Genomic DNA, 22,181 nt, shown 5'->3' with positions numbered 1-22,181 from the left:
AAAAAATACTGTGCATCCCCCTGAAAATCTTTCCTTTCTAAAGGCAGAGCTCCAGTTTGTAGCCCCACCTTGTCACAAAGTACCAGATACCTTGTAGTGGTCTAGGATTGAACAGTGACCATGCTGAACCTCTGAGGAGAAAAACCTTTCTGTGGCAGGCTGATTTTTAAGAACTCCCAGCTGTAAGAAGCTGCTCAGACGTTTGGAATATTCGAAGCAGTCCAGGTGGGGAAGAGAAAGTAGGCAGAACACTGGTGAGGTGCTCAAAGGTGCAGGATATACACAAGTTATTATATGGATCCAAGCACCACAATGGTGCAGGGATGTGCTTATGTATGTACGTACGTATGTGTGCACGCACAGAGTGAATATATTCTCCCGTAGCACCTTTTATACAAACTGTACCACAAGGCACTACAGAGGGCAAAAACAATAGTGAAGGGAGGTGTGTTAAGAAGTAATTAAGAGGTGTGAAGAAGATAGAAGGGATGTTTTCAGGTGTCATCTGAGAGTCCTTTAAGACTACTCCAGATGCTGCAGAGAAGAAGGCTCCTGGGCCAACAGGGTTGTGATTGTGTGAAGGGATGGCCAGGAAGACCTTGCTTGCCTCTGCTCATGTTTTAGATCTAGGAGGCAACTGGAGAGTCCACAGAAAGTTTAAAAAACAAGACAAATAACCGAGAATGGAGCCTGCTGTTAAAACAAGCCAAGAACCAGTCCTAATCTCTCTTGTACCAACTACAGAGCTCCAGAAGACTGAGCTTTGTGGATTTATAGCTGTCTCCATATGAGAGGTCTGGAGGAAGCTTCACATGATACCTAAACTGATGGAGGGTTTAGGAAGTCTCAGATTGAATACTGACGTGAAGCTCATGACCTTTCACCATCCTAGCTCAGCATAAGCCATTTGCAATTACCAGCAACATCACAGAACACCAAGCTGGTCTTATTATATATTAAATATAAATCCCTAGTGGGTAGCTAGAAGGGGCTTCTTTTTCAGGGAGTTTTCTCCTTCCTGATCTGCCAACATAAGCATTTTTCCCCTCTTTTGCTTCTTTGGTGGTTAATATTTTCACATCCGGCGTTGGCGGGGGTGCTTGGAAAGACTGCAGGCAGGAAAAGGATTCCTCCTCAGCACATTATTATAAGCTCGCTGGGAGCCAAACAATTAAGCCAATTGTTTTCTCTCTCTCATTTAGATATTTTGTACACACACAAACTTTCTGCTGGGCTCCTGACCTCTGCTCTCCCTCAATATCACATGAAATCATCAGCCTGCCAGCTCTGTCCACCTAATCTCAAACGATGAGTGCAATAATTCTCATCTGCCACCTGTAAAACAAATCCTTATTAAAGAGAATTAAGCCAGAGCAGTGACTGGTAGCCACGTTAATTTTTATTTAACTCTTCCTAGCCACAAAGACGACTTTCTCCACCAAAACGTGCAACCTGCCATCACTGCTGACTAATAACCAAGCTGGCATGTCTATGGAGCTCTCAAAGCACTGCACAGGCATTACACAAGCGTCACAATAGCCATAGGAGATGGCCAGGTTCTCACTCCATTTTACAGATAGGGAAACAGACACAGAAAGGTGAAGCAATTTACCTGAATAAGTGTCAGTGCAGAGAATGGACCCCAGAAGTCCTGCCTCCCAGTTTTCCCCACTCTAACCCCAGCTGACCATATCATCTCTAAGACATGTAGAATACATAGAATCGCTCTTCATTGCAACTGGCCTCTTCCTGCCTAACTCACTTGATGTCATCACAACCTGGTGTTTTGGACACCACAGTACTCTCTGTACCATGGACAACCATTCCCACATGTGGTATCACTGAGTAATGTGTGTACACACACACCCCCCTCATTGTGGTTAAAGAGACTTGGAGTCAAGACTGCTTTTTTCTATTCACAGCTCTGGGAGGGAGTGTTTCTAGTGCTTAGAGTAGGGAACTGGGATTCAGGACTCCTGGATTCGATTCGCAATACTGCCCCAATTTAGTGTATGACCTTGAAGCAGTCACTTCATCTCTCTGATCTCAACATCCATGGGGCTGAGGGTTAATCAGCCAACTGTCTGTAAGGCAGTTTGAGACCTCCACATTAAAGGAGAAACATAAAAGCCAATTACTTTGGTCATCTGCTCAGATAGGGAAAGGTATTTGATAATGCAATGCAGGGCATGGGGGGCTTTGGGCTTTTATGTTATCCCTAGAGCTTTGACTTTCCATTTGGTAGCAACACTCTCAGCAGGAGACTTACGAGGCTATTTTATAGAAAAAAAGCAAACCAACGCCTTGGAGAAATGCTTCTGCATCACAAACTACCACGAAGCCTACCTATAAAACATGCAGCTATAACTCCGGCCCCCGGGGAGCCAAGAGCTCTCAGCGTTCGAGGGAGAGGGAAATTTACAAGTGCGTGTGTGGGGTAAGGAGGCGTCAAGAGATGGTAGCTTCAGGTCAGAGCGAGTGTGTTTTAACAGGAGACTTCACAAGAGAGGATGGGGGGGGTTAGTACTAGGGGGAGATAAACGCTTGCTTGGTTTTATTTTAAACATTAATTTGGTGGGCCTGTACCGCCAAGACACAAGCAAGCACCTGCCCTCTGTTCTGCCAAAAATCAACCTTTTCCTGCTAGGACCCTTCTGAACTACTGGGGCCTTTCCTCCCCTGTAGGTGGAGAGGAAGAGGATTTTAAACTTGAAAGATTTCACCCTGGAGAGCTAGTCAGGGGGTTCAAAGCTACAGATGAGTTCTCAGCCACTAATGCAGCTCTGCATTTGCTCCCTGCTCTCAGCAGGTCTGAAATCCCCCTTAAGCAATGATTCTCTCACCCCCCGGCCCTCCCTTCTTCCAAACCAATTTGAATAGAAATGAAGTGTGGCTCCGTGGAGACAATGGTTTATTGTAAAGTTTTTGCTGCTAAGCAGGGTATAAAAACCTGCCACGGCACATGTAAACATTAGCAACTGCCAGGCTCCTCTGTAATGAAAAGCTATAAAGAACACCCAGGTGGGCAGCACAATACCACAGGCTAATTAAAGTAACCAATAATATTCCTCACAGGAATGTGAGAGTGTTCCGCTCAGTGGGAGAAGCCACTGCTAAGCCGATGAACTCAGCTTCCTGATAGAACAGAAACAAACAAACAAACGACATAGCACTGCAAAGGCTGCCGTTACTGCTGGACACCTTGCTTTGTAAAAGGCACAAGGATGGCATTTGGAAGTCAGGCAAACTGGATGCTAGACCTAACTCTGCCATGGATTTGTGACCTTGGGCATGTCGTTTCCCCACCCTGGTACGCCGCCATCTGTAGAAGAGGATCAGTTCATTAATGAACTTAGCCTGGCATGTGTGTTTGTAAAGCACTCCTTCAGCTCAGGGGCTGCACTTGGCTGCTTTGGATCTCCAAGATTCTGGAGCAAAAAGAGTAAATCATTGAAGGCCCTCTCAGAAATGCTGACTCTTATTACGAAGCCCCAGATCTACTATTCCACCCAAAGCAAGCTGTAGCCATGAACGCTGACACGGCATATATCCTTCCTGAGAAACGACAGTTCCTTGTGACAGGGTTAATGATGTTTGAGCAGCCTCTCACCCTGACCTGCCCTTCCACATATTCCAGCTTCAATGCACTTGCCTGATTCCTCCACCCCCAAAGGGATGTGTGGGGGAGGAACAGTGGTCTCCAACACCAGTTATTTTCTACATCACTGAACTTCCTGGCTCCACATTTGCAGAGCCTGGCATTTCACTCTGACTTGCTGAAGAAATGGATGCATTAAAATGTCCACGGTACAAACCCCATGGGAGAAGTGGGGGTTATATCTCAGTGGTGGAGGGAAGAGGACAAACCCATCCCCTTCCACTCTTTCAAAGAGAGAAGAAGGGTTTCCAAACCCCACTAGCACAGCCGTTGCAAATGGACAAGATTTTTCTTCACTTCCTGTCCTAAAGCATTGTGCAGTGTTGTTGTGCACTGGTAAATCATGGCTGCACTTCATCCCAGAGGAGGAGAAGGTTATTCCTGTGTGATGTTTTGTGATCCAAGCTGCTGTAAGAGGGTATTGCTGATCCCTCTCTTTTCTATCTGTCTCCCTCAAACAGGACTAGATGGATCTCTTTTCCCCTGTCCATTTTAATCTCTCCTACTGCAGAACATTTTTACGCAGGGGATTATTGTACTGGCGACGATGCCTGTGCTGACACGCTCTTCCTCTCCCTCCTGACATTTATATTGCCCTTCCCAGCTCACTCAACATCCTGTCACCAAAAAGATCCAGTCTCTCCAGGCAAGGTGGAATTGTGCTTTGTTCGCTGTATTTCCAAGCAGACGCGCTCAGTCAAATCCTGCACACATACACGAGTCTTTGAACCTGATGGCTAAGGGGACCTAGAGCTCTGTCCGGCATTTTCAATCATTTGATGAATTACAGTTTTGAGACACTTTTCAAACTGAGCTCTGGAGCCTCTCATCCCAGAGGAAGTCATTACCTTGGGGGAAAAGATCAGTTGTGAGGGCCGATCAGGTCTATCCACCTATACAACACAAGCCAAATGCCTGAAAACAATCCAGTTATAAAGCCTCCTCAACTGTCTCTCCTTCCCACTTGTAATATTTTATGAAGAGTTTATCTTGACAGCCCCTGGAAGGAAGCCCTCTATCCACCAGCCTGGCGCCTTGGCAGTCAGGCTTCCTCAAAACCAACAAAATTACAGCCAAACAAAGAGAGGAAAGGACGGGAGTAAGGAAAACGACGCTGACAAGAGTCCTCTTGTGGCGTGGTGCATGGAGCGCTGTATCAGCGACAGAAGGTGAAAATCTCAGGAAGCAAGACAACTTAGAACTTTCACTATTCTGAGCACTGTGCTAATCTGTAGGTGCAGACAGTGTCCTAGAGGCCAATGCACCTTACCTTCTTGGAGACTGAAGAGACATTCAAACCAAATCTTTGAGCCCTTTCCTTTAATTTATCCATGTTTACCTACAAAGACACAGGAAACAGTTTAACGTTTAAGTCATTGTCACTTGAACTGTAAGATTAGGAAAACTAAAAGACCAACTGTGGTTGGGAGAGGGAAGCTCGTGAGAAGGGTCCCTGGATAGAGAGCGGCCCATTCTGATGGGTCTGTGGAAAACCTGGTCGAGCGAACGACACTCCTGTGAGCACTCCCTCTCTGTGCTAGGTCGGCAGACTCAGCAGCGACACCTGTCAGCTACAGAGGGGAAGAAAACAGTGCCCCAAATGAAGCAGCCAAGAACTTTCAGAGAGCTGTATTCTGCTCCCAAGTTTCATTAATGGGCATCTCTTCAAGCTCAAGTATTAGCCCAAAGGACAATGCTACAGATGGTGAATTCTCCCACTGAAGGACCAGCTCGTTCAACAGATTCCTCTTTTTTTTTTTTAAAACTGTAAATCAAATGAACTTAGTACTCTTCCTTCAGCAGCCAGATCCAATTAACACAATGGAAGGAAACTTACTGCCTCTCAGACAAACAACCAAACCAGCCATCTCTCCCCAACTCCTGTCGTTTTCAGCAACCACTGTTTCATTCTTACTCTTCAGGAACTACTAGGACACATCTAGTCAAGCCCCTGGCTTTGCCCAGGTCACAAGCAATAGGGTTTCCCTTGGGGGAAGTATCCCACAGTCTAATGAAGCCCAGTTTTGGCTTTCAGCGACAAGTCTTCTACAGTATGTGGTGCCATGGAAGAAAATGGGGTCCCTGACACTAACCTACTTCTAAGCAGTATTTGCAAAACATCTTCCAAAAACACTCTGCACAAGAGAAACCGTGATTAGACCCAAAACTTGCTTAAATTAGCTTTCTGTTGCATTTTGCACCAATAATTCACCATGATCAAGCAGAAAGGTACTAAGCGGGCTGCCCAGTCTGCTCAGAACTCTCAGCTCTCCATGTATTTTAATACCTTACATTGCCAGTTGAAATCTGAGGTAGAATAGTGCACCATTTGGACATTAGAAAGGAAGGGTCATTTACGGTAGAAAAATAGCAGACTGTACAGAATCTAGGTTCTTGGAGCAATGCATATATCAATTCAAGCAAAAAGGGCAAAGAGAACACCAGGCACACAAGCGGGAAGCTCGCATGCAATATTAATAAAATATTTGCCTTTATTCCTTCAGGCATTTAGTTCTAAAACCAGCTTATCCAGGAGTGCGGTCAGCTGAGAGAGGCAGCCAAATATTGCACAGAGGAGGGGGTCCTAGCAAACTTAATGCCCGTATAACCTTAAGCAACCTCATGCATATCCTACCTGGTTTGTTTTGGGGGTTTACTATTTACTCCTGGGGATGAAAACTTGTCTGAACAAGCTAAACACTTTTGGTATTGTGATTAAAGGGCATGATCAGCTAGAATTATAAGCAATAAGCATTCCTTACCGTAGGCTTGCTGTCTGCAGACAGACCTGAGATTGGGGAAGGGGAGGACACAGTTAGTGATCAGAAATGGCAAGAACAGTTTTAAAACAGAGTTCTCTGACTCCCTTGGCAAAGATGTAGTTTAAGCAATTTCCACTGGATCATGATTGAACAGAACTAGCTGGGTATCCCTCATGTTCTAGCGAGCTAAACACAAGTGAGAGCCAGGAATTGAAGTCCATTTTAATCCTGGCTCTGACACGGTCTCGCTGCGCGACCTGGGAGATAAGTCACTTCATCCCTGATTCTGTTTCCCCATCTGTAAAAATACAGATGGGCTTCTTGTGAGGTAGCTGAGAGCTTTGTCAATTAGGAGTGGTATTTTTAAAGGTAGCCCAGGTCCCACTGATTGCTCATGGCAGCTGGGCGCTGTACAAAAATCTAGCTGTTCGTGTCTACTGGACTAGGGTAGCTTGGAGCCACTCTGAAAAAGGACAAAGACAATGCATTTCCATTTCCTGTCCTGTGTTCTTCCAGCCCACTGATTCAGGTGATCTCTAGGGAAAGGGACACAAGCAGTTGGAAGCACACGAAGTCCCATTTGGCTTTTTCTGTATAGGAAGTGTTAAATATTTGCAGAAGGGTTAATTCTACAGATTAGCTCTACTTGACTTGCTTACCTTTAGTTGAAGCTGTGGACATACCAAACCTGTAGAAAGTAAATAGAGTTTGGTCTGAGACACAATATAAGGTAGGAAAGTGTCTGACTCGCCAAGCATAAGAGGTAGCAGGAGCGTTTCCTTCAAAAATTCTTCATGAGAGCACTTGAGACAAATTGGTCTCTGGGTGGGATTAACCAGCAACACTGGCTACCAGTTAATGCTACTACTGTAGTGATCACTGCTGTATTTATTTTGAAAAATGGAACTCTCTCCTGGGCTAGCATCAGCACCATTGTTCCATACAAGCAGCTGCAAAGCCCCTCAATAACCACCTTTCCCTTTGTTATTCTACATCACGGGGAGTAGGCAGCATCGGTTTCCTGGTATTTTAGGATCAAGGTAAGTGACACAGATTACATACACGAAGCATGCTGTGCCAGAGCTAGTAAATCAGGTTTAAAAGTGTAGTCCAGGTGCTGAATACCAAACACTCGCCTCATCTTTTGAGCACCATCTTCCCCTGCCTTAGCCACCTGTGACACTCAGGAGGGCAGGCAGGCAGGCAATGTTACCTAGCAGTGAATGCCCAGGCTTCTGCTCTAGGACTCCCTCCTTGCATTCTGAGCTCTGCCAATGACCCTGGCCAAGCCCCTTCCCAAGACTCAGTTTCCCCAGCTGTAAATGGTGATAAAAACCACGTCCCTCTCCGGGGGGTGGGGAGCAGTGTTGGGGCTGTGAGGTTTCAATTGTTAATACTTGACAAGTGCTTTGATGTGCTAGGACAAGAGATGCTTAGGCAAGCAACAAGGACTTCGAAGTGGGCAAAGCCTTCCAGAAACTCAGATAAGCAGCTTTCCGAAAGGCAATCCAGTTAAGAAGCAGCCTTCACCTCCTCCTTACATGCACCTCAAAAATCCAGACACTTTCAATCCCCAACGCTGCCCCAGATCCCCACACACAGAGCTGTGGCGAGGATCCATCTCAGTCAATGAGACAAGAGTCTAGGAGTTTTCCACCAATCAAAAAAGGGTGACAGTGCTCCAAGCAGAGACTTACCGAGCTGCTCGCGCCGCCTTCTTACTCTCCAAGCTCACGGGGACATTGAATCTCTCAGCCCGTTTCTGCATTCTCTGAAACAGGGAGAAGAAAAAGGACAAGACTTAATCCAGTCACACTGGCAGCCAGTTCAGGGGCACATCTCAAACCAGGGATGCCCGCATTCAATTCCCAAGAAAGCATTACCAAAGCACTAGGAGGCCAAGAGCCCACTCTTAATTTGGGGCCTAGTATTTAAAGACAGAGATCAGAGTTCCTGGGCTCCATCCCCAGTTCTGCCAGAAACTCACCATGACTGAGCAAGTTTCACCACCTCTTTATGCCTCAGTTTCCCCTCCCCGCTGAAAACAGAGCTATTTCCCATCCTCATTGTGAGGACTGGAGATCCTTGGAGAGACGGCACTACAGAAGGGAAAACCATACAAAAGGTGTGTAAAATGGTCACCAAATCATCTGAGATCTGCCTTAACAGATCATTAGAGCAGAGACCTGCAGCTGATCAGCTCTGCCCTCATCCCACAGCCAGTGGGGGAGAGTTGCTATTTACATGGTCTGTATCATGGCCATCCCTTAAACTTCGGGATACAGGCCTAGCAATGTAGCTCTCCTTTATTTCTATGGCAGTGATGAATAGCATAATAAAAATCTATCTAATCCTAGAGAAAGCTTTTCTCCGGTGAAGTCCTGGGCACCTGCAGCTCCCCAACTTTAAATCTGAGCAGAGGGTACTTATTAAACACCGGTATGGAAAGGGAATTGCCAAAGGAGAGACAGATTAGCACACTGACCCAGAGGCAAAAAGATGGACTTTTTTCTTTTTCAAATTAGTACAATACGGATCTGCTGCTGTGCAGAAGACTGGTAGGCCAAGCCGGTGAGACAGAACCTTGCGCATCTCATCCGGGGAGAACCTTGTGCCAAAAGGCAAAGAAGCATCAGCCCTCGCACCGACTGCAAAGGGAGCAACTGTGACTTGCCCTCCGGCGGCAGGAAGAAACCAGGACATTATCCAGCCTCAGCTGATTTGCAAAAAAAGGCAAACAAGAATTATTTTTTTTTTAAGTGAAACAGAAAGGAGAAATACGCTTGAAAAGAAGGGTTATTTAAAAAAAAAAAAGAGATTTGTTCCTTAAATCTTAGAACAAGTCTTTCTGCGGGTGACCAGCACAATTCACACAGCTGGCTCAGCCTTTCAAGTGGAGTTTATCACTTAGCAGTGAAAATACGATTAATGCTGAAATTCACCACAGGAAGGACCCAGTCGGCCATCCTTGCCCCACAGACCAAGATGCAGTCTGCCTTGGAAAGGAGCGAAGGATGGAAGTGTTGAAAGCACAGGGGTGCGTGTGTGGTCATACACACACATACTTATTTATAACCCTTTAAGTATTTTTATACTTAAAAGGAGGAAAGAAATTTGATCAGCCTTCAGTGCCTTATTATTATTTATACAAGACCATAAAAGTTGATTTGGTGCTTTACAGCTAAGAGCAACTGGGAATTTCGTAGTTACTCGGACTAAAAGTAGCTGCAGTAACCATTCCCTTGACTATTGTCAAGCATGGAACAAACTTCTATGTGAAGAGAGACTGAAAAGACGGACTGTTTACCTTCACGAAGAGAGCAATATGGGAGGGATGCAGTCAGAGGTATACAAAATCATGGTCTAGAGAAATTAGACCAAGCTCTGCAACACACCCTCTCCCATAGCACAAGAACAAGAGTGTGTTTAACGAAACAAAGGGAACATGTTTAAAATTGATAACAAGAAATATTTGTTTATGCATTAGCCTGCTGAACTCATGGCCCCAAGGTAGAATTCAGGCCAAAAGCTTAGCGAGATTCAGAAAAGGATTGGCCATTTATATGAACAACAAGACTATCCAGAGTTGTTATAGCGAACACTATAACCACAGACAAGAGCTTTGGAAGGTCTATACACCCTCCTGCTTCTGGGTACACGCCAGCCTGAGTATTACGGGCTAGGAGGGGGCAGTTTATCTGCAGATTTTTGCACCTACCACTGAAAGGGCTAGTATTGGACACTGCTGGGGGTAGGATATTGGACTAGATGGAACAGTGGTCTGATCCAAGCAATTCTTATGTTCTTAACTACTTACTAAACCTTTGTAACACTAAGCTCCTTATGGTATTAAAACAGAATTTTAAAAAACGTGATTTACTTATGCTCTTACTTTACACTTGCATTTCATTCCGCTTGAACCAATGAGGCCCAGGAAGGTGAAATGACTTGCCCTAGAGGTCACATGGCAAGTCAGTGGCTGAGCTGGGACTAGAGCCCAGGAGTCCTGGAAACGTCAGTGGGATGCCATTCTACACACATCTACTCCAGTAGGTGTCTACATACCTTGATTAAAAAGGTACATGAAACTAATTTACATAACAAAAATGTGTTTTCTTTGTGACTGGGACTTGGCGGAGTTTGGAACTGAAAACAAGGCTGTAGGTATGATGTCAGCGAAGGCGTTTAATGAGCTGTTTAAGCAGCTAATGACAAAGGCATCCCACAAAAGGTGGAAGACGACACTCCTTCGTGATTTGTTCTGGCTCCACCTCCGATCAATTTTTACGTATTTCTCTTCATTGCTCCCCCAGCTGAAGTCATAATCCTGGTTGCTGTGGAGCTGTTCATGTCAAACAGAAGATTATAACTTCAAGGTGGGGGCTGAGCAGCAAGGAGACACAAATCATGTTTTCATACCAACTCTTGAGTTATGGAGAACAAGAGAAAAAAATCAAGACAGAAAAAAGCATTAGAGAAAGCAGAATGGGTTTTGGAGACTGAACAACGTTGCAGTTTCCACAGGGGACTGCATCAGTTGCTTCTGGTGTGTGTATTTTAAAGCAGACAATTAAGCATAAAAGAAGAGAGAGGATCATAAAAGGTAAAGATGAGAATCTGTTAACTGATCAGTTCATCCCAAACAGGATTATTCCCTACAGCGTATTCTCAGCAGGGCTCTATCTTCTCCAGTTTGACAGGTCTCGAGGAATCCAGGATATCAGCCTAACAGAGCTGGGAACAGCAGTTCAGTGATAGAGCTTTAGAGACATCAGGAACAAAGATGCAGCTTACATAGCCCATGTGATAATGGAGGTAGGCCTGTCTGAGTTCCTCTCCAGAAATCCCTTCAGCCAACTCACATCAGAGGACGCCATGGACTAAGTTCATCACTGACTGCAATACAGTTACAAGCTAGGAATGAATTTAGCTTGCTGCTGCCAGACAGGTGGCACTGATGCGTGGCTTGTGATGATTGCTGGCAAGAAGGAATAAAGTTGTAGAAATGGGACAGGAAGAAAGGAAAGTGACATACACTGACAGACGATTGACAGGAGCAGACCTTAAAAGCTGGTGTCAAAATGAAATGCACCAAGAGCTCGACATCTCTTAAAGACCATCTGCCGCCTAAAGCAACTCAGAATCACAATATAAAGCCCTAAAAAACCTAACAGGGTTTACAATGGAAACACGGATAAGAAACTTAAGGGAGGGATCCCCAAATGTGAAACACACACACACACACACAGGTTAAACAGATACCCCTAAAAGGAGGGAAGGGATGGGGTGGCGACAGGAACCTTACCTCCATCTGTGGTATTTCTGATGTTATTTTCACCACTTTCTTTTCTGCACCCCTAGAAGATTGTGGGGGGAAAGAGAATGGATCAGAGCCAGGAACCTACACTCACCAATCTAATTTCCAACCAGAGAATTCCTATTAGTTTAAAATAACATGTCCCAGTAGCAGATATACTGGGTTGCCTCCCTCCACCTCTGTAAGTATAACCAACACATCTCAACCATCACTGGGTTCATGGTCTACAGAACGAAAGCACCCTCAGCCAACACCCCTAGGACACCAACGCCTCTTCAGCCCCTTACAAGACAAGCCTCTGTAAGCGTGGCGCTAGGTACCAAAGAGAACACGAGGTATGGAAGTACAATCCTTACCCAAGGTTGGGGTAAGACAGAGAGGGAAGTACTCTCTTGGTGAGGCCACAGCTTGACAGTCAGGCCCCATGGGTCCTACCTAGTGTGACTAGTGGGGTGGGGGTGGGCTCTGGCAGTCAGGACTCCTAGATTCCATCAGGGGCTCTGACAGGAAGCGTGGCCTAGTTGCCAGAGAAGATCCATGGGGTCAAGAACTCTTGGGTTCTCCGCCCAGCTCTGTTACCAATGCAGCCTCGAGAGGGAAGAAGTCTCTCCAGCGCTGAGGAAAGTGTTGATGCTCCCCAAGTCACAGCGGGGAGGTGAGGATTAACCAGCGTGCACACAGCACTCTGAGAAGCTTGCTTGAAAGGTGATACAGAAATGCAAAGTATCACACGTCTTCCACACCCCCAAGAATAACCTATCGCTATTTCCCAGAGGCTCTCAACAGTGATGTTCAGCTCCCATCAGAAGGCCAAAGCCTGGACCGTGTGCCCTGTAGAGCTTTATTCCTTTACAAAGGATTGCTCTGTTCTAGTTCACGGCACGGCCACTGGTTACTTTCACCAGGTCAGCACCAGCTTCCTCTGCTCTGGCGATATTTCAAATGCACGCTTCTTTAACAATGCACAGTTGGCTACAGCGAAGACCAGCAACGTGACCAAACACAAATATAATGGAGTGGGCGTGCTCCAAAGTTTATGCTCTGAAAATAGGGCTGAGGTTTGAGGGAGAAAACAAAGGAGGAAAAGACAAAGTTCGGAAGTTCCCAGGGTAAAAGAAACAGCATCCTCCTCCCCCAAACAACTCCCATAAACCAGTGGGTCATAACCAGCCTCATTAAGGTCTCCCATTTAGAGAAATGTGCTGCCTTTGTTCCAGATTCCTGGACAGTTTTCCCATGTTATGCCCTGAAAGGTAGTAATGGTTTAATTACACTTTCACAGGAAGCAATTCTGAACAGGAACCAGGACTTGTTACTCTCCAGCCTCCACAGGAGCTGCTTGTTTGGGACGCAGATAAAGGACGCCCCCTGCTGTCCAAAATTAAGTACTGAACTCAAATTAGCTTGAAGCAGTTCTATCTCCTTAGCAGACAGTTGTACATCAGAGAGTTTGGTTCTCTCTCATCTCTTTCATAGTAACAATTTAAGTACTGGTAAGGCGGCAATCATGCAGGCAAATACGCAGCTATGACACACTCAGCCAGAGCTCCCAGGCAGCCAAGGACATTAGAACCTGATTTATGGTTATGGGGGGATGTGGGCTGGGACACGAGGAATTGTCCCTTTCTCCTTACAAGACCTTTAACTTACAGCTGGGCCAGTGTCTACAGCTGAGATGAAGGGGCCCCCGAACATGGTTTCACCTGAACTATATTACTCACATGCGCCCACAAGCCAATGTGCTGCGCTAGACTCTCATTTCGATGCTCTAAAGAGTTCTTCATTCCCACTGCTGCAGCTTCCTTCAGGTCCTCCCAACAGCCCAGGCGTGAGCATGAATGTAGGCAATTAAGGTGAAATTCACACTTACGCAGAGGGCCAGGACCAGGCCTAGGCACCGCTTATGTGCTATCCTGATGGCTTAAGTGAGGCTTTGTTCTGACCCACAGCACGGGATTGAATGTCAAGAGGGCAACATTACCAAGCTCACGTTGACTACTTGAACACAGTAACTGGCAATGGAGGACAGCAAAGCACATGCTGGAAACACCCTCCTGTTGCAAGAGGTGAGGGCTACACAGAGGACTGGGAGGAAAAGTCCTGAATGCCAATCGAAGCAGGGACAATGACTCCTATTGTGGTCCTGGCCAAGTCACTTTACCTCTCTGCTCCCCAGTTTGCCATCTGACAGAAATAAGGGGGATAAATACTTCCTTGCCTGCCAAGGAGTGGTGAGGGTTAGCAGCAAAGGGCTTTGCAGAGAAAAGCATCACCAGTGTTGCAGGGATTTGCTACCAGTAATGCACTGGGGTTTAACCTCCACCATTCACGTGCGTCTGACAAAGTGGGTATTCACCCACGAAAGCTCATGCTCCAATACGTCTGTTAGTCTATAAGGTGCCACAGGACTCTGTTACTTTTTACAGATCCAGACTAACACGGCTACCCCTCTAATACGCCACCATTCAGTTCATCTGAAAGAGGGTCTCTCTTTGCACAGACATGATGCATCTTCTCAGAGCCAAACAAAACCAAAAACCGCAGGCTAATTTCCTATTTCCCTTCTGGCACTAAACCCTGTGCTTCTATATCTGCAGTAACTGCTAAATCACGCCCCCGGCATCCAGCAAACAACTGTCTGTGGATTAATAAGGAAACTCAACTCAGAGGTATAGAAGCAAATGCTTAGGAACCACAATGAAAGGAAAAAAGCATGGAAAGAGACATCCTGTGCTGTGACTTGCTGGCATGATGCAAGAGTGAGGAGACTAATTTACTAGTCTCATCCTCTTCCATCCGACTCCACGTCACTGCGGGTCACCTGAGCGAATGGGAAATATACAGCATAGACACTGTCACAAGAGAAGGAAGAGGACAACTAGGCCAACTGACTGGAAATCAGATGAATATTTCACATTTCTATAGTATCTTTCATCCCCAAATCCTTCACAAACTATACACAGCTCCCCTGAAATGCAGCCGCCTCTGAGGTGGACCGCAGTAGCCAGTCCAACAGCAAGGTGAGGCCAAGGACACCAGGCCAGAATTCTGCCCTCACAGAAGGTGTCAGGGATGTTTGGTGACCACACAGGGCCTTGCTTTTCAAAGTTTCCTCCAAAAGATCTACAGACTATACTGCTTGGAAGTCAGTTTATCTGCCAGGGACGAATGAGGGGCAGAGCCTATCCTGCTGGGATCTGAACCTGTGATTCCAGGCAGTCCAAGGTATTGCACACCTGATGTTTATTCCACTAGGCCCCCTCCACACACACACAACTATGATACTTGTCTTTGTAGATTTCAACTCCTTTGAAGCAGGTACTATGGAACTAGTGAGTGCTCATACAGTGCTACTGTTTCCACACCCAGACATACCCCCCCTCAGTTACAACCATGCATTCCCCAGAAACGTACACATCAGCTGATTTTTCAGGAGGTTCTTCCTCTTTAGCAGGAGGCTCTACCGGTTTCTGTTCTTCTTCCTGCAATTCAATTAGTTGAGAAAGTGGGTTAGGTTAATACTCCAGTCAACTGAATGGAAGGAAGAGGCATTGGAGGGGAACACTGTCAACATTTACAGACTTTGATTGTTTAAAAACATCTACCCAGAGCTCTAGGTGCTTGGAAACAAGTTTTTTCCACATTACATATAGAATTCAAATGGAGACAATGTCCCCAATCAGTGCACCCTTCTCCCCCTGAATCTCTGCACATCAGATCTCACTTTCCCTTCCCACCCAGTCCCTGGGAAAAGAGACAGGCTTTGCAACGTCTACTGAAGGTCAACCATCTCGGACTCTGGCAAACCAAGGAGAAAATTAACCTGAGAGCCTCATGTCCCCAAACCTATCTGATTTTAAACCAGAGGGCTGTCAGCTGCAACATCTCATCAGCTGCCCCTAGTAACACCTGAGGAAAGAGTCTCTCTAAAGGTTAAGAAGGGCAACAGTGAACCTATCTACCCAGTTTAATGTACTTTAAGACTCCTCCTGACGCAGGAAGAAAGAAAGACTAAAGTCACTGGGCTGCCATCCCACATGGACATTCTGCAATCTCACTGCTGGCCTCTCCTCAGAGTACTCAGAGGACAGCACAAACTCTGCTTCCCCAGAAGTCTGTGTAGCCTGGCCAATAAGCACCTTGCTGTGGGATAACTGTCTGTTGCAAAAGCCTTGTTAGTATTTATTAGAGGGGGCTGTAGCCTAGTCATCAGAGCCCAGGGCCAGACTGCTGACCTTCAGTAGACATTGCAAAGCCTGTCTCTAGTTTTGGTTCTGAAACAGTCTTCCTTAGTGATCAAGGCAAGTCACTTTACCTCTACCTCACTTTCCTCATCTGTAAAAACAGTGATAATACTACAGACAACCCTACTGTATGGAGGGTGCTGTGAGGATAGATACATTGGGAAACAGCTGAAAGCTTTACATAAAAGGCAATACTTAGCGCTTACCCCATAATGTAGTCACTATAGCCATCTGTATTTATCATACAGTGTTAATATAAAGGCCTAGATTTTATATTCTGTGCATTTATTTTGCAAATTATACGGCTGTCAAGCGATTAAAAAAATTAATCGCGATTAATTGCGCTGTTAAACAATAATAGAATACTATTTATATAAATATTTTTGGATCTTTTCCACATTTTCAAATATATTGATTTCAATTACAACACAGAATACAAAGTGTACAGTACTCACTTTATATTTATTTTGTATTATAAATATTTGCCCTGTAAAAATAAAAGAAATGGTATTTTTCAATTCACTTAATACAAGTATTGTAGTGCAATCTCTATCATGAAAGTTGAACTTACAAATGTAGAATTATGTACAAAAATAACTGCATTCAAAAATAAAACAATGGAAAACTTTAGAGCCTACAAGTCCACTCAGTCCTACTTCTTGTTCAGCCAATCCCTCAGACAAACAAGTTTGTTTACATTTGCAGGAGATAATGCTGCCCACTTCTTGTTTACGTCACCTGAAAGTGAGAACAGGCATTTGCATGGCACTGTTGTAGCCGGCGTTGCCAGATGCACTAAATATTCATATGCCTCTTCATGCTTCAACCACCATTCCAGAGGACATGCGTCCATGACGATGATGGGTTCTGCTCAATAACGATCCAAAACAGTGCAGACCAACGCATATTCATTTTCATCATGAGAGTCAGATGCCACCAGCAGAAGGTTGATTTTCTTTTTTGGTGGTTCAGGTTCTGTCGTTTCCGCATCGCAGTGCTGCTCTTTTAAGACTTCTGAAAGCATGCTCCACACCCCATCCCAATCAGATTTTGGAAGGCACTTCAGATTCTTAAATCTTGGGTCAAGTGCTGTAGTTATCTTTAGAAATCTCACATTGGTACCTTCTTTGCGTTTTGTCAAATCTGCAGTGAAAGTGTTCTTAAAATGAACAATATGTGCTGGGTCATCATCCGAGACGACTATAACATGAAATATATGGCAGAATGCAGGTAAAAAGCAGAGCTGGAGACATACAATTCTCCCCCAAGGAGTTCAGTCACAAATTTAATTAACACATTATTTAACAAGCGTCATCAGCATGGACATGTTTAGCATATATGGCACGTAAATACCGTACCTTGCAATGCCAGCTACAAAAGTGCCATCCGAACGTCTGTTCTCACTTTCGGGTGACATTGTAAATTAGAAGCGGGCAGCATTATCTCCCGTAAACAAACTTGTTTCTCTTAGCGATTGGCTGAACAAGAAGTAGGACCGAGTGGATTTGCAGGCTCTAAAGTTTTACATTGTTTTGGTTTTCAGTGCAGTTATGTAACCCAAAAAAAAAAAAAAAAAATCTACATTTGTAAGTTGAGCTTTAACGATAAAGAGATTGCAATATGGTATTTGTACGAGGTGAATTGAAAAATACTATTTATTTTGTTTATCATTTTTACAGTGCAAATATTTGTAATAATAAGAATATAAAGTGAGTACTGTACACTTTGTATTCTCTATTGCAATTGAAATCAATATATTTGAAAAATGTAGAAAAACATCCAAAATATTTAATAAATTTCAATTGGTATTCTATTGTTTAACAGTGCGATTAAAACTGCGATTAACCGTGATTAATTTTTTTAATCGCGATTAATTTTTTTGAGTGAATGATATAAGGGGCTAAGATTTACCCTGGCTTCTCCATACAGTAGTATTTTGGGACAAGATTCTGCAACACTGAAGACCACTCACATGAGTAAAGTTTCGTACGTGTTTGCAGGATTAGAGCTTTTCTTCCAACTGAATTTATAGTATTAAGAGTAACAAAAATTCTATAGACACTGAAAACAAAGTGCAACAACAAACAACTAAATCGCAATGTATTTAAAAACACAGACATGGGGCCAAATCTAGAGATTACATACAAAGATGCAGCTTTGGACTTCAGCAGAGATACACCTGGATATGTCAGGTCCGAATTTAACCTAGATGTCATTGGCAAAAAATTTTTTGGCTCTACTTTTCCTCTGGGCTTGTGGGTAAACTCAAGGACCTTATTATTTATGCTGGGTCTTTTTATGAAGTCTTAGCAGGTTTTGTAAGTGTTAGGATAAAGGATTTATTTTATGTATATCTATTTGTGGGTTATATTTGTTTTGACAAGGCTAATACTTAATAAAAAAAAATCCACATTTTCTGAGGACATAGGAAACGTGCTTGGGATGAGAACATTCACAAGTTTACAATATCCTACCTTCTCACAGCGAGGTAGCTGGCAAAGAGAGCATACACAACATGTATGATCCAAACCCAGCACATTTGGGGGTAGATAAAAATACCTAAAGAGACTAGTTTTCCTAACACTAACTGGTCCCCCCAGGGTTGAGCTCTTTGTTCTCTCTCGGAGTGCAAGTCCTTAGTTTTGAGGCTCACTTCTTCAGGCAATCTGGCTATGCCTGTGTCCACTCACTTTTACAGCACTATGTAAAAGCACAAAAACCAGGTGCTTTTCTTAAGCACAATATTTTCCAGTTGATAAGATCTGCTCTTCAGTGAGTGAGGCCTAAAACTAACTCAGTTTACTTCATACTTAGGGTTACTATTAAAAGAGTCCAATTCTGTAATGTAAGCCACATACCAAGATTATGCAGTCCCCAAGAAACCCCATTAGTAACAATGTCAAATACACTACAGTTCATTCACAGTGGAGTTCCCCACGATTGCGACAGTGATTGACATGATATACAGATTAATTAATTACACAGTAATTAATCTGTACATTGACGTCAGGCAAACTGGTACACAGCTACACCTACAAATAGATTGACAGTATGATAATCTGCTCACAGTAATAGGATTTACCTCTGTTTCTTCTCCCAAAACATCTTCTTCATTTGCTTCTTCTTCAGCTAAAAGAATTTTAAAAAATCCACAGATTAGAGAGAGATTAACTCCTAGAAGCCTGATTTTCTCCACACTAATAAGTAAGTGAATGTTGTAAAGATTCTATTCAGGTTCTTACATCAGGCCCATCACCACAATATGTAAGCATATACTCTAGGAATTGTTTTGGAGAAGCTCTGTGGCCCGTGTTACACAAAATGTATACACAGACACTTCATAAATTTGAGGTTTTTTTAGGGGGTGGGAATTGGGATCAAAGAAGAAAAGAATACACCTTGAATTACTCAATATTACAGTCACTCTCCATACATAGACTTGGATGGGAGCGTGACATGAGGAACACCTGATTAATTGGGCCTATCACCAAGAAAATTCTGAGGACTGTCTCATCAGGGAGATTCTCAGAGGCTACAGCCACAGGATAGCTCTTATTGCAAGAGTCTCACAGCAAGCCCATGTAATGGGGACTGTTCACAACAGCTAGAATCTATAAAAAGGAACCAATTGGGGAGAGTTCAAAATTCCTGTAAAAACAAAGAGGCCACAGCTGGACCCTGAGTCGACCTTGCTAGAGGGACCCCTCGAACTGCAAAGCTTGCTCCAGCTCAACATATTACCCACCGTGTTCATCAAGGTAGGCCTGGAGTCTGTTTATGAGATCCTGTTTGTTTCCTTTCACCTCCAGGCCACGGGCGAGACATTCCTGTTTCAGTTCAGCAAGCTGCGTACCAGAAGAGACTTCCCATTAGCATACTTAATTCATTCAAGTTTGCAAAGAACAGGAGGAACACCACCAAAGCAAAAAATGAGCAGACCAGATAAACCAAGAGCATTGGCACGGACAAAAGAAAAGGCAATAAGTCTAGTGGTTAGAGCTGGGGGGGGGACCAGGAGTCAATGAGTGGGTTCTTTCCAGCTTTTTCATTGGCTCCCTTTGTGTAGCCTTGATTTGACTTTACCCCTGACATCGAGGATTCCACAGAAAATGTACTAGAAGGGAACAGTGCTGCACTAGAAAGGACTCGGATAATCTACTAGAATTTCTCCATCACAATTTCTGTAATTCTCTCGGTGCCTCCATTTCTCCCATTTGTCAAATGCCTCAAGCCCTCTGAGGTAGATAGGCACTTCACAATCCTTGGACAAAAAGAGCTCGAGAAGGACAAAAGATGGATTATTAACAGAGGGTCCGAATCTGTGCTGTGCTCCCCCTGAGAACTGCTTTACATCCTGCAGATTCTGAGTTGCTCTGGGGACTGGAACAGAAACGTAACTGCAGACATTACACCCCACATTGGACAAAAACAGCAGAAAAATTACATTGTTCTATAGTAACAATCTCTCTAGTCACACTCCTTAAGTATAATTACACCTGCCTAGTCACCCCAAAATACTCAAGATATGAAGAACTTCCAATCGCTACTTGCTATCATTAGTGTTATCATAATAGTCAATTGAAAATTCTGAAGATAAGAGCATAGAGATGATGCCTAGTGCCCAGGGACCGGGAGTCACGACTGCTGGGATTTGAGAGGAGTGTGTTCTAGCGGTTAGAGCAGGGACTAACCTGCTCTAACCACTAGCAGAGTCAGGATTCCTTGAAACTACCCTCAACTGTGCCAATGATTTATTGATGCCTTGGACAAGTCAGTTCATCTCCCCCCAAATCTAATAAATAAAAATATGTGCCTCTCTATTTAACTGTTTCAAAGACATTAAGATGAAAGGTCCTTCTGTATGACACCATAGTCATGTTATTGAAACCACAGAAGTTAGAGACAAAAGAGCCATTAGATTATCCAGTCCATTTGCCTGGGCCCAATTCAAGATTATCCCCTAATGATCTCTTTCTAGTGTTCTGCCCAGGCTAATTTTAAGAGTCCTAAATACAGGCTTCAATCACAATCCTCACAAGATTATATTACAGTCAAACATCATCTTGCTATCAAAGTTTCTTCCCCTGTAGAATTCTGACATGCTTGTTCATTAGCATCATACAGGTTTGGTGATATTTCTTCCTAAGACAAAGACTAGAGGACATGCTGAGAAAACCCAGAATGTTGATTATTCTGGGTAGGTTACTATACGTACCTGGTGTGCAATGACTGATATTTGGCTACCCTGTCATCAGGTCCTCGCCTTATTCTTTTGCTTCAGTAAAAGTAATGCCCATTTAAGCATTGCCCGCAGCAACAGCATCACACACCAACAGGTGGAGGAACTCCCCACCACAAACTAAAAGATGCACCACTTTTGAAGCCCAAATATACTCTGGAAAGCCCCTATTTGGGGGGATGAGGCAGCCAGTGACCGCAGCTGCCCCCTTTGCCCGGGGGGTGGAGGGGTTTCTCAGCAGTATTTGAAGGGGCTGCCCTGCCCGGGGTTTTGTGAGTTTCTTATTTCACAAGCACCGGGGGGAGGGGGAAGGGGGGGCTCGCAGCGCGTCCCCATGGGCAGGAAACCGCTTGGGGGCGGCCCCATTTCATTGCTCAAAACACAGGCCCCGTAGCGGGGGCCCCGCCGGCCTCCCCCGCGCTCCCCAGCGGGATGCCGGGCAGCCCAGGGGACGGAGGCGGCCCCGGAGCTGCGGCGGCCCAGCCCCCCGGGATGCCCCCAGGGCGGGAGCCGGGGCAGGGCCACGCACGTGCCGCTGGCGGGAGCTGAGCGCTCGGAGGCGGCGAGGCTCGGGCGGCCCGGGGGGGTCTCGGCCTCTCCCGCGGGCGGGGGTCAGGCTCCCCGGCTGCCCCGCGGTGAGGGAGGCCGGGGGCCAGGCCCCACCCGCTATGAGGGGGAGGGAGGCGGGGCCCCCCTCCGTTACCTTCAGCTTGTGGAGCTCCACGGTCTCCGCCGCCATCTTGTCGCCTCCTCAGGTCGCTCCCGCCTGGCCCCGCCCACCCCGAGCGCCCGCCGCCCAATGACCCGCGCTCTTCCTGAGCGGGCGCTCAACCCGTCTCTCAATATCGCGCCTTCCTACTGGCCCAGCGGCACCCGGCCCTGCGGCTTCCTATTGGGCGCCACAGAGGGAGGGGCGGGGACAGAGGTGAGCGACGACGGCGCTGGCCAATAGGTGCGCAGG

At 45.3% G+C, this 22,181-nt stretch overlaps 1 protein-coding gene across 3 annotated transcripts in view; it reads right to left on the bottom strand.

Moving 5' to 3' along the window:
- The window catches only part of SARNP (SAP domain containing ribonucleoprotein), a 47,386-nt gene extending 25,380 nt beyond the window's left edge, over positions 1-22,006 (bottom strand). The window contains exons 1-9 of one of the 3 annotated variants that reach the window (XM_024201726.1): positions 21,924-22,006; positions 19,727-19,826; positions 19,049-19,110; positions 15,152-15,219; positions 11,726-11,777; positions 8,118-8,191; positions 7,080-7,108; positions 6,421-6,446; positions 4,929-4,997 (exon numbers count right to left, since the gene is read on the bottom strand). In XM_024201726.1, the coding sequence (XP_024057494.1) occupies positions 4,929-4,997; positions 6,421-6,446; positions 7,080-7,108; positions 8,118-8,191; positions 11,726-11,777; positions 15,152-15,219; positions 19,049-19,110; positions 19,727-19,826; positions 21,924-21,959 (516 nt within the window). In that variant the 5' untranslated portion in view covers positions 21,960-22,006. The remainder of the gene's footprint in view (positions 1-4,928; positions 4,998-6,420; positions 6,447-7,079; positions 7,109-8,117; positions 8,192-11,725; positions 11,778-15,151; positions 15,220-19,048; positions 19,111-19,726; positions 19,827-21,923) is intronic. The other 2 variants (XM_024201727.1, XM_024201729.1) reach the window with 2 other exon arrangements.
- Positions 22,007-22,181: the final 175 nt, after the last annotated feature.

This window comes from Terrapene carolina, unplaced genomic scaffold, assembly GCF_002925995.2.
Source record: "Terrapene carolina triunguis isolate 2854851 unplaced genomic scaffold, T_m_triunguis-2.0 Scaffold641, whole genome shotgun sequence".
Taxonomy (NCBI): Eukaryota; Metazoa; Chordata; order Testudines; family Emydidae; genus Terrapene; species Terrapene triunguis.
This window is presented reverse-complemented; position numbering and strand designations above follow the sequence as displayed.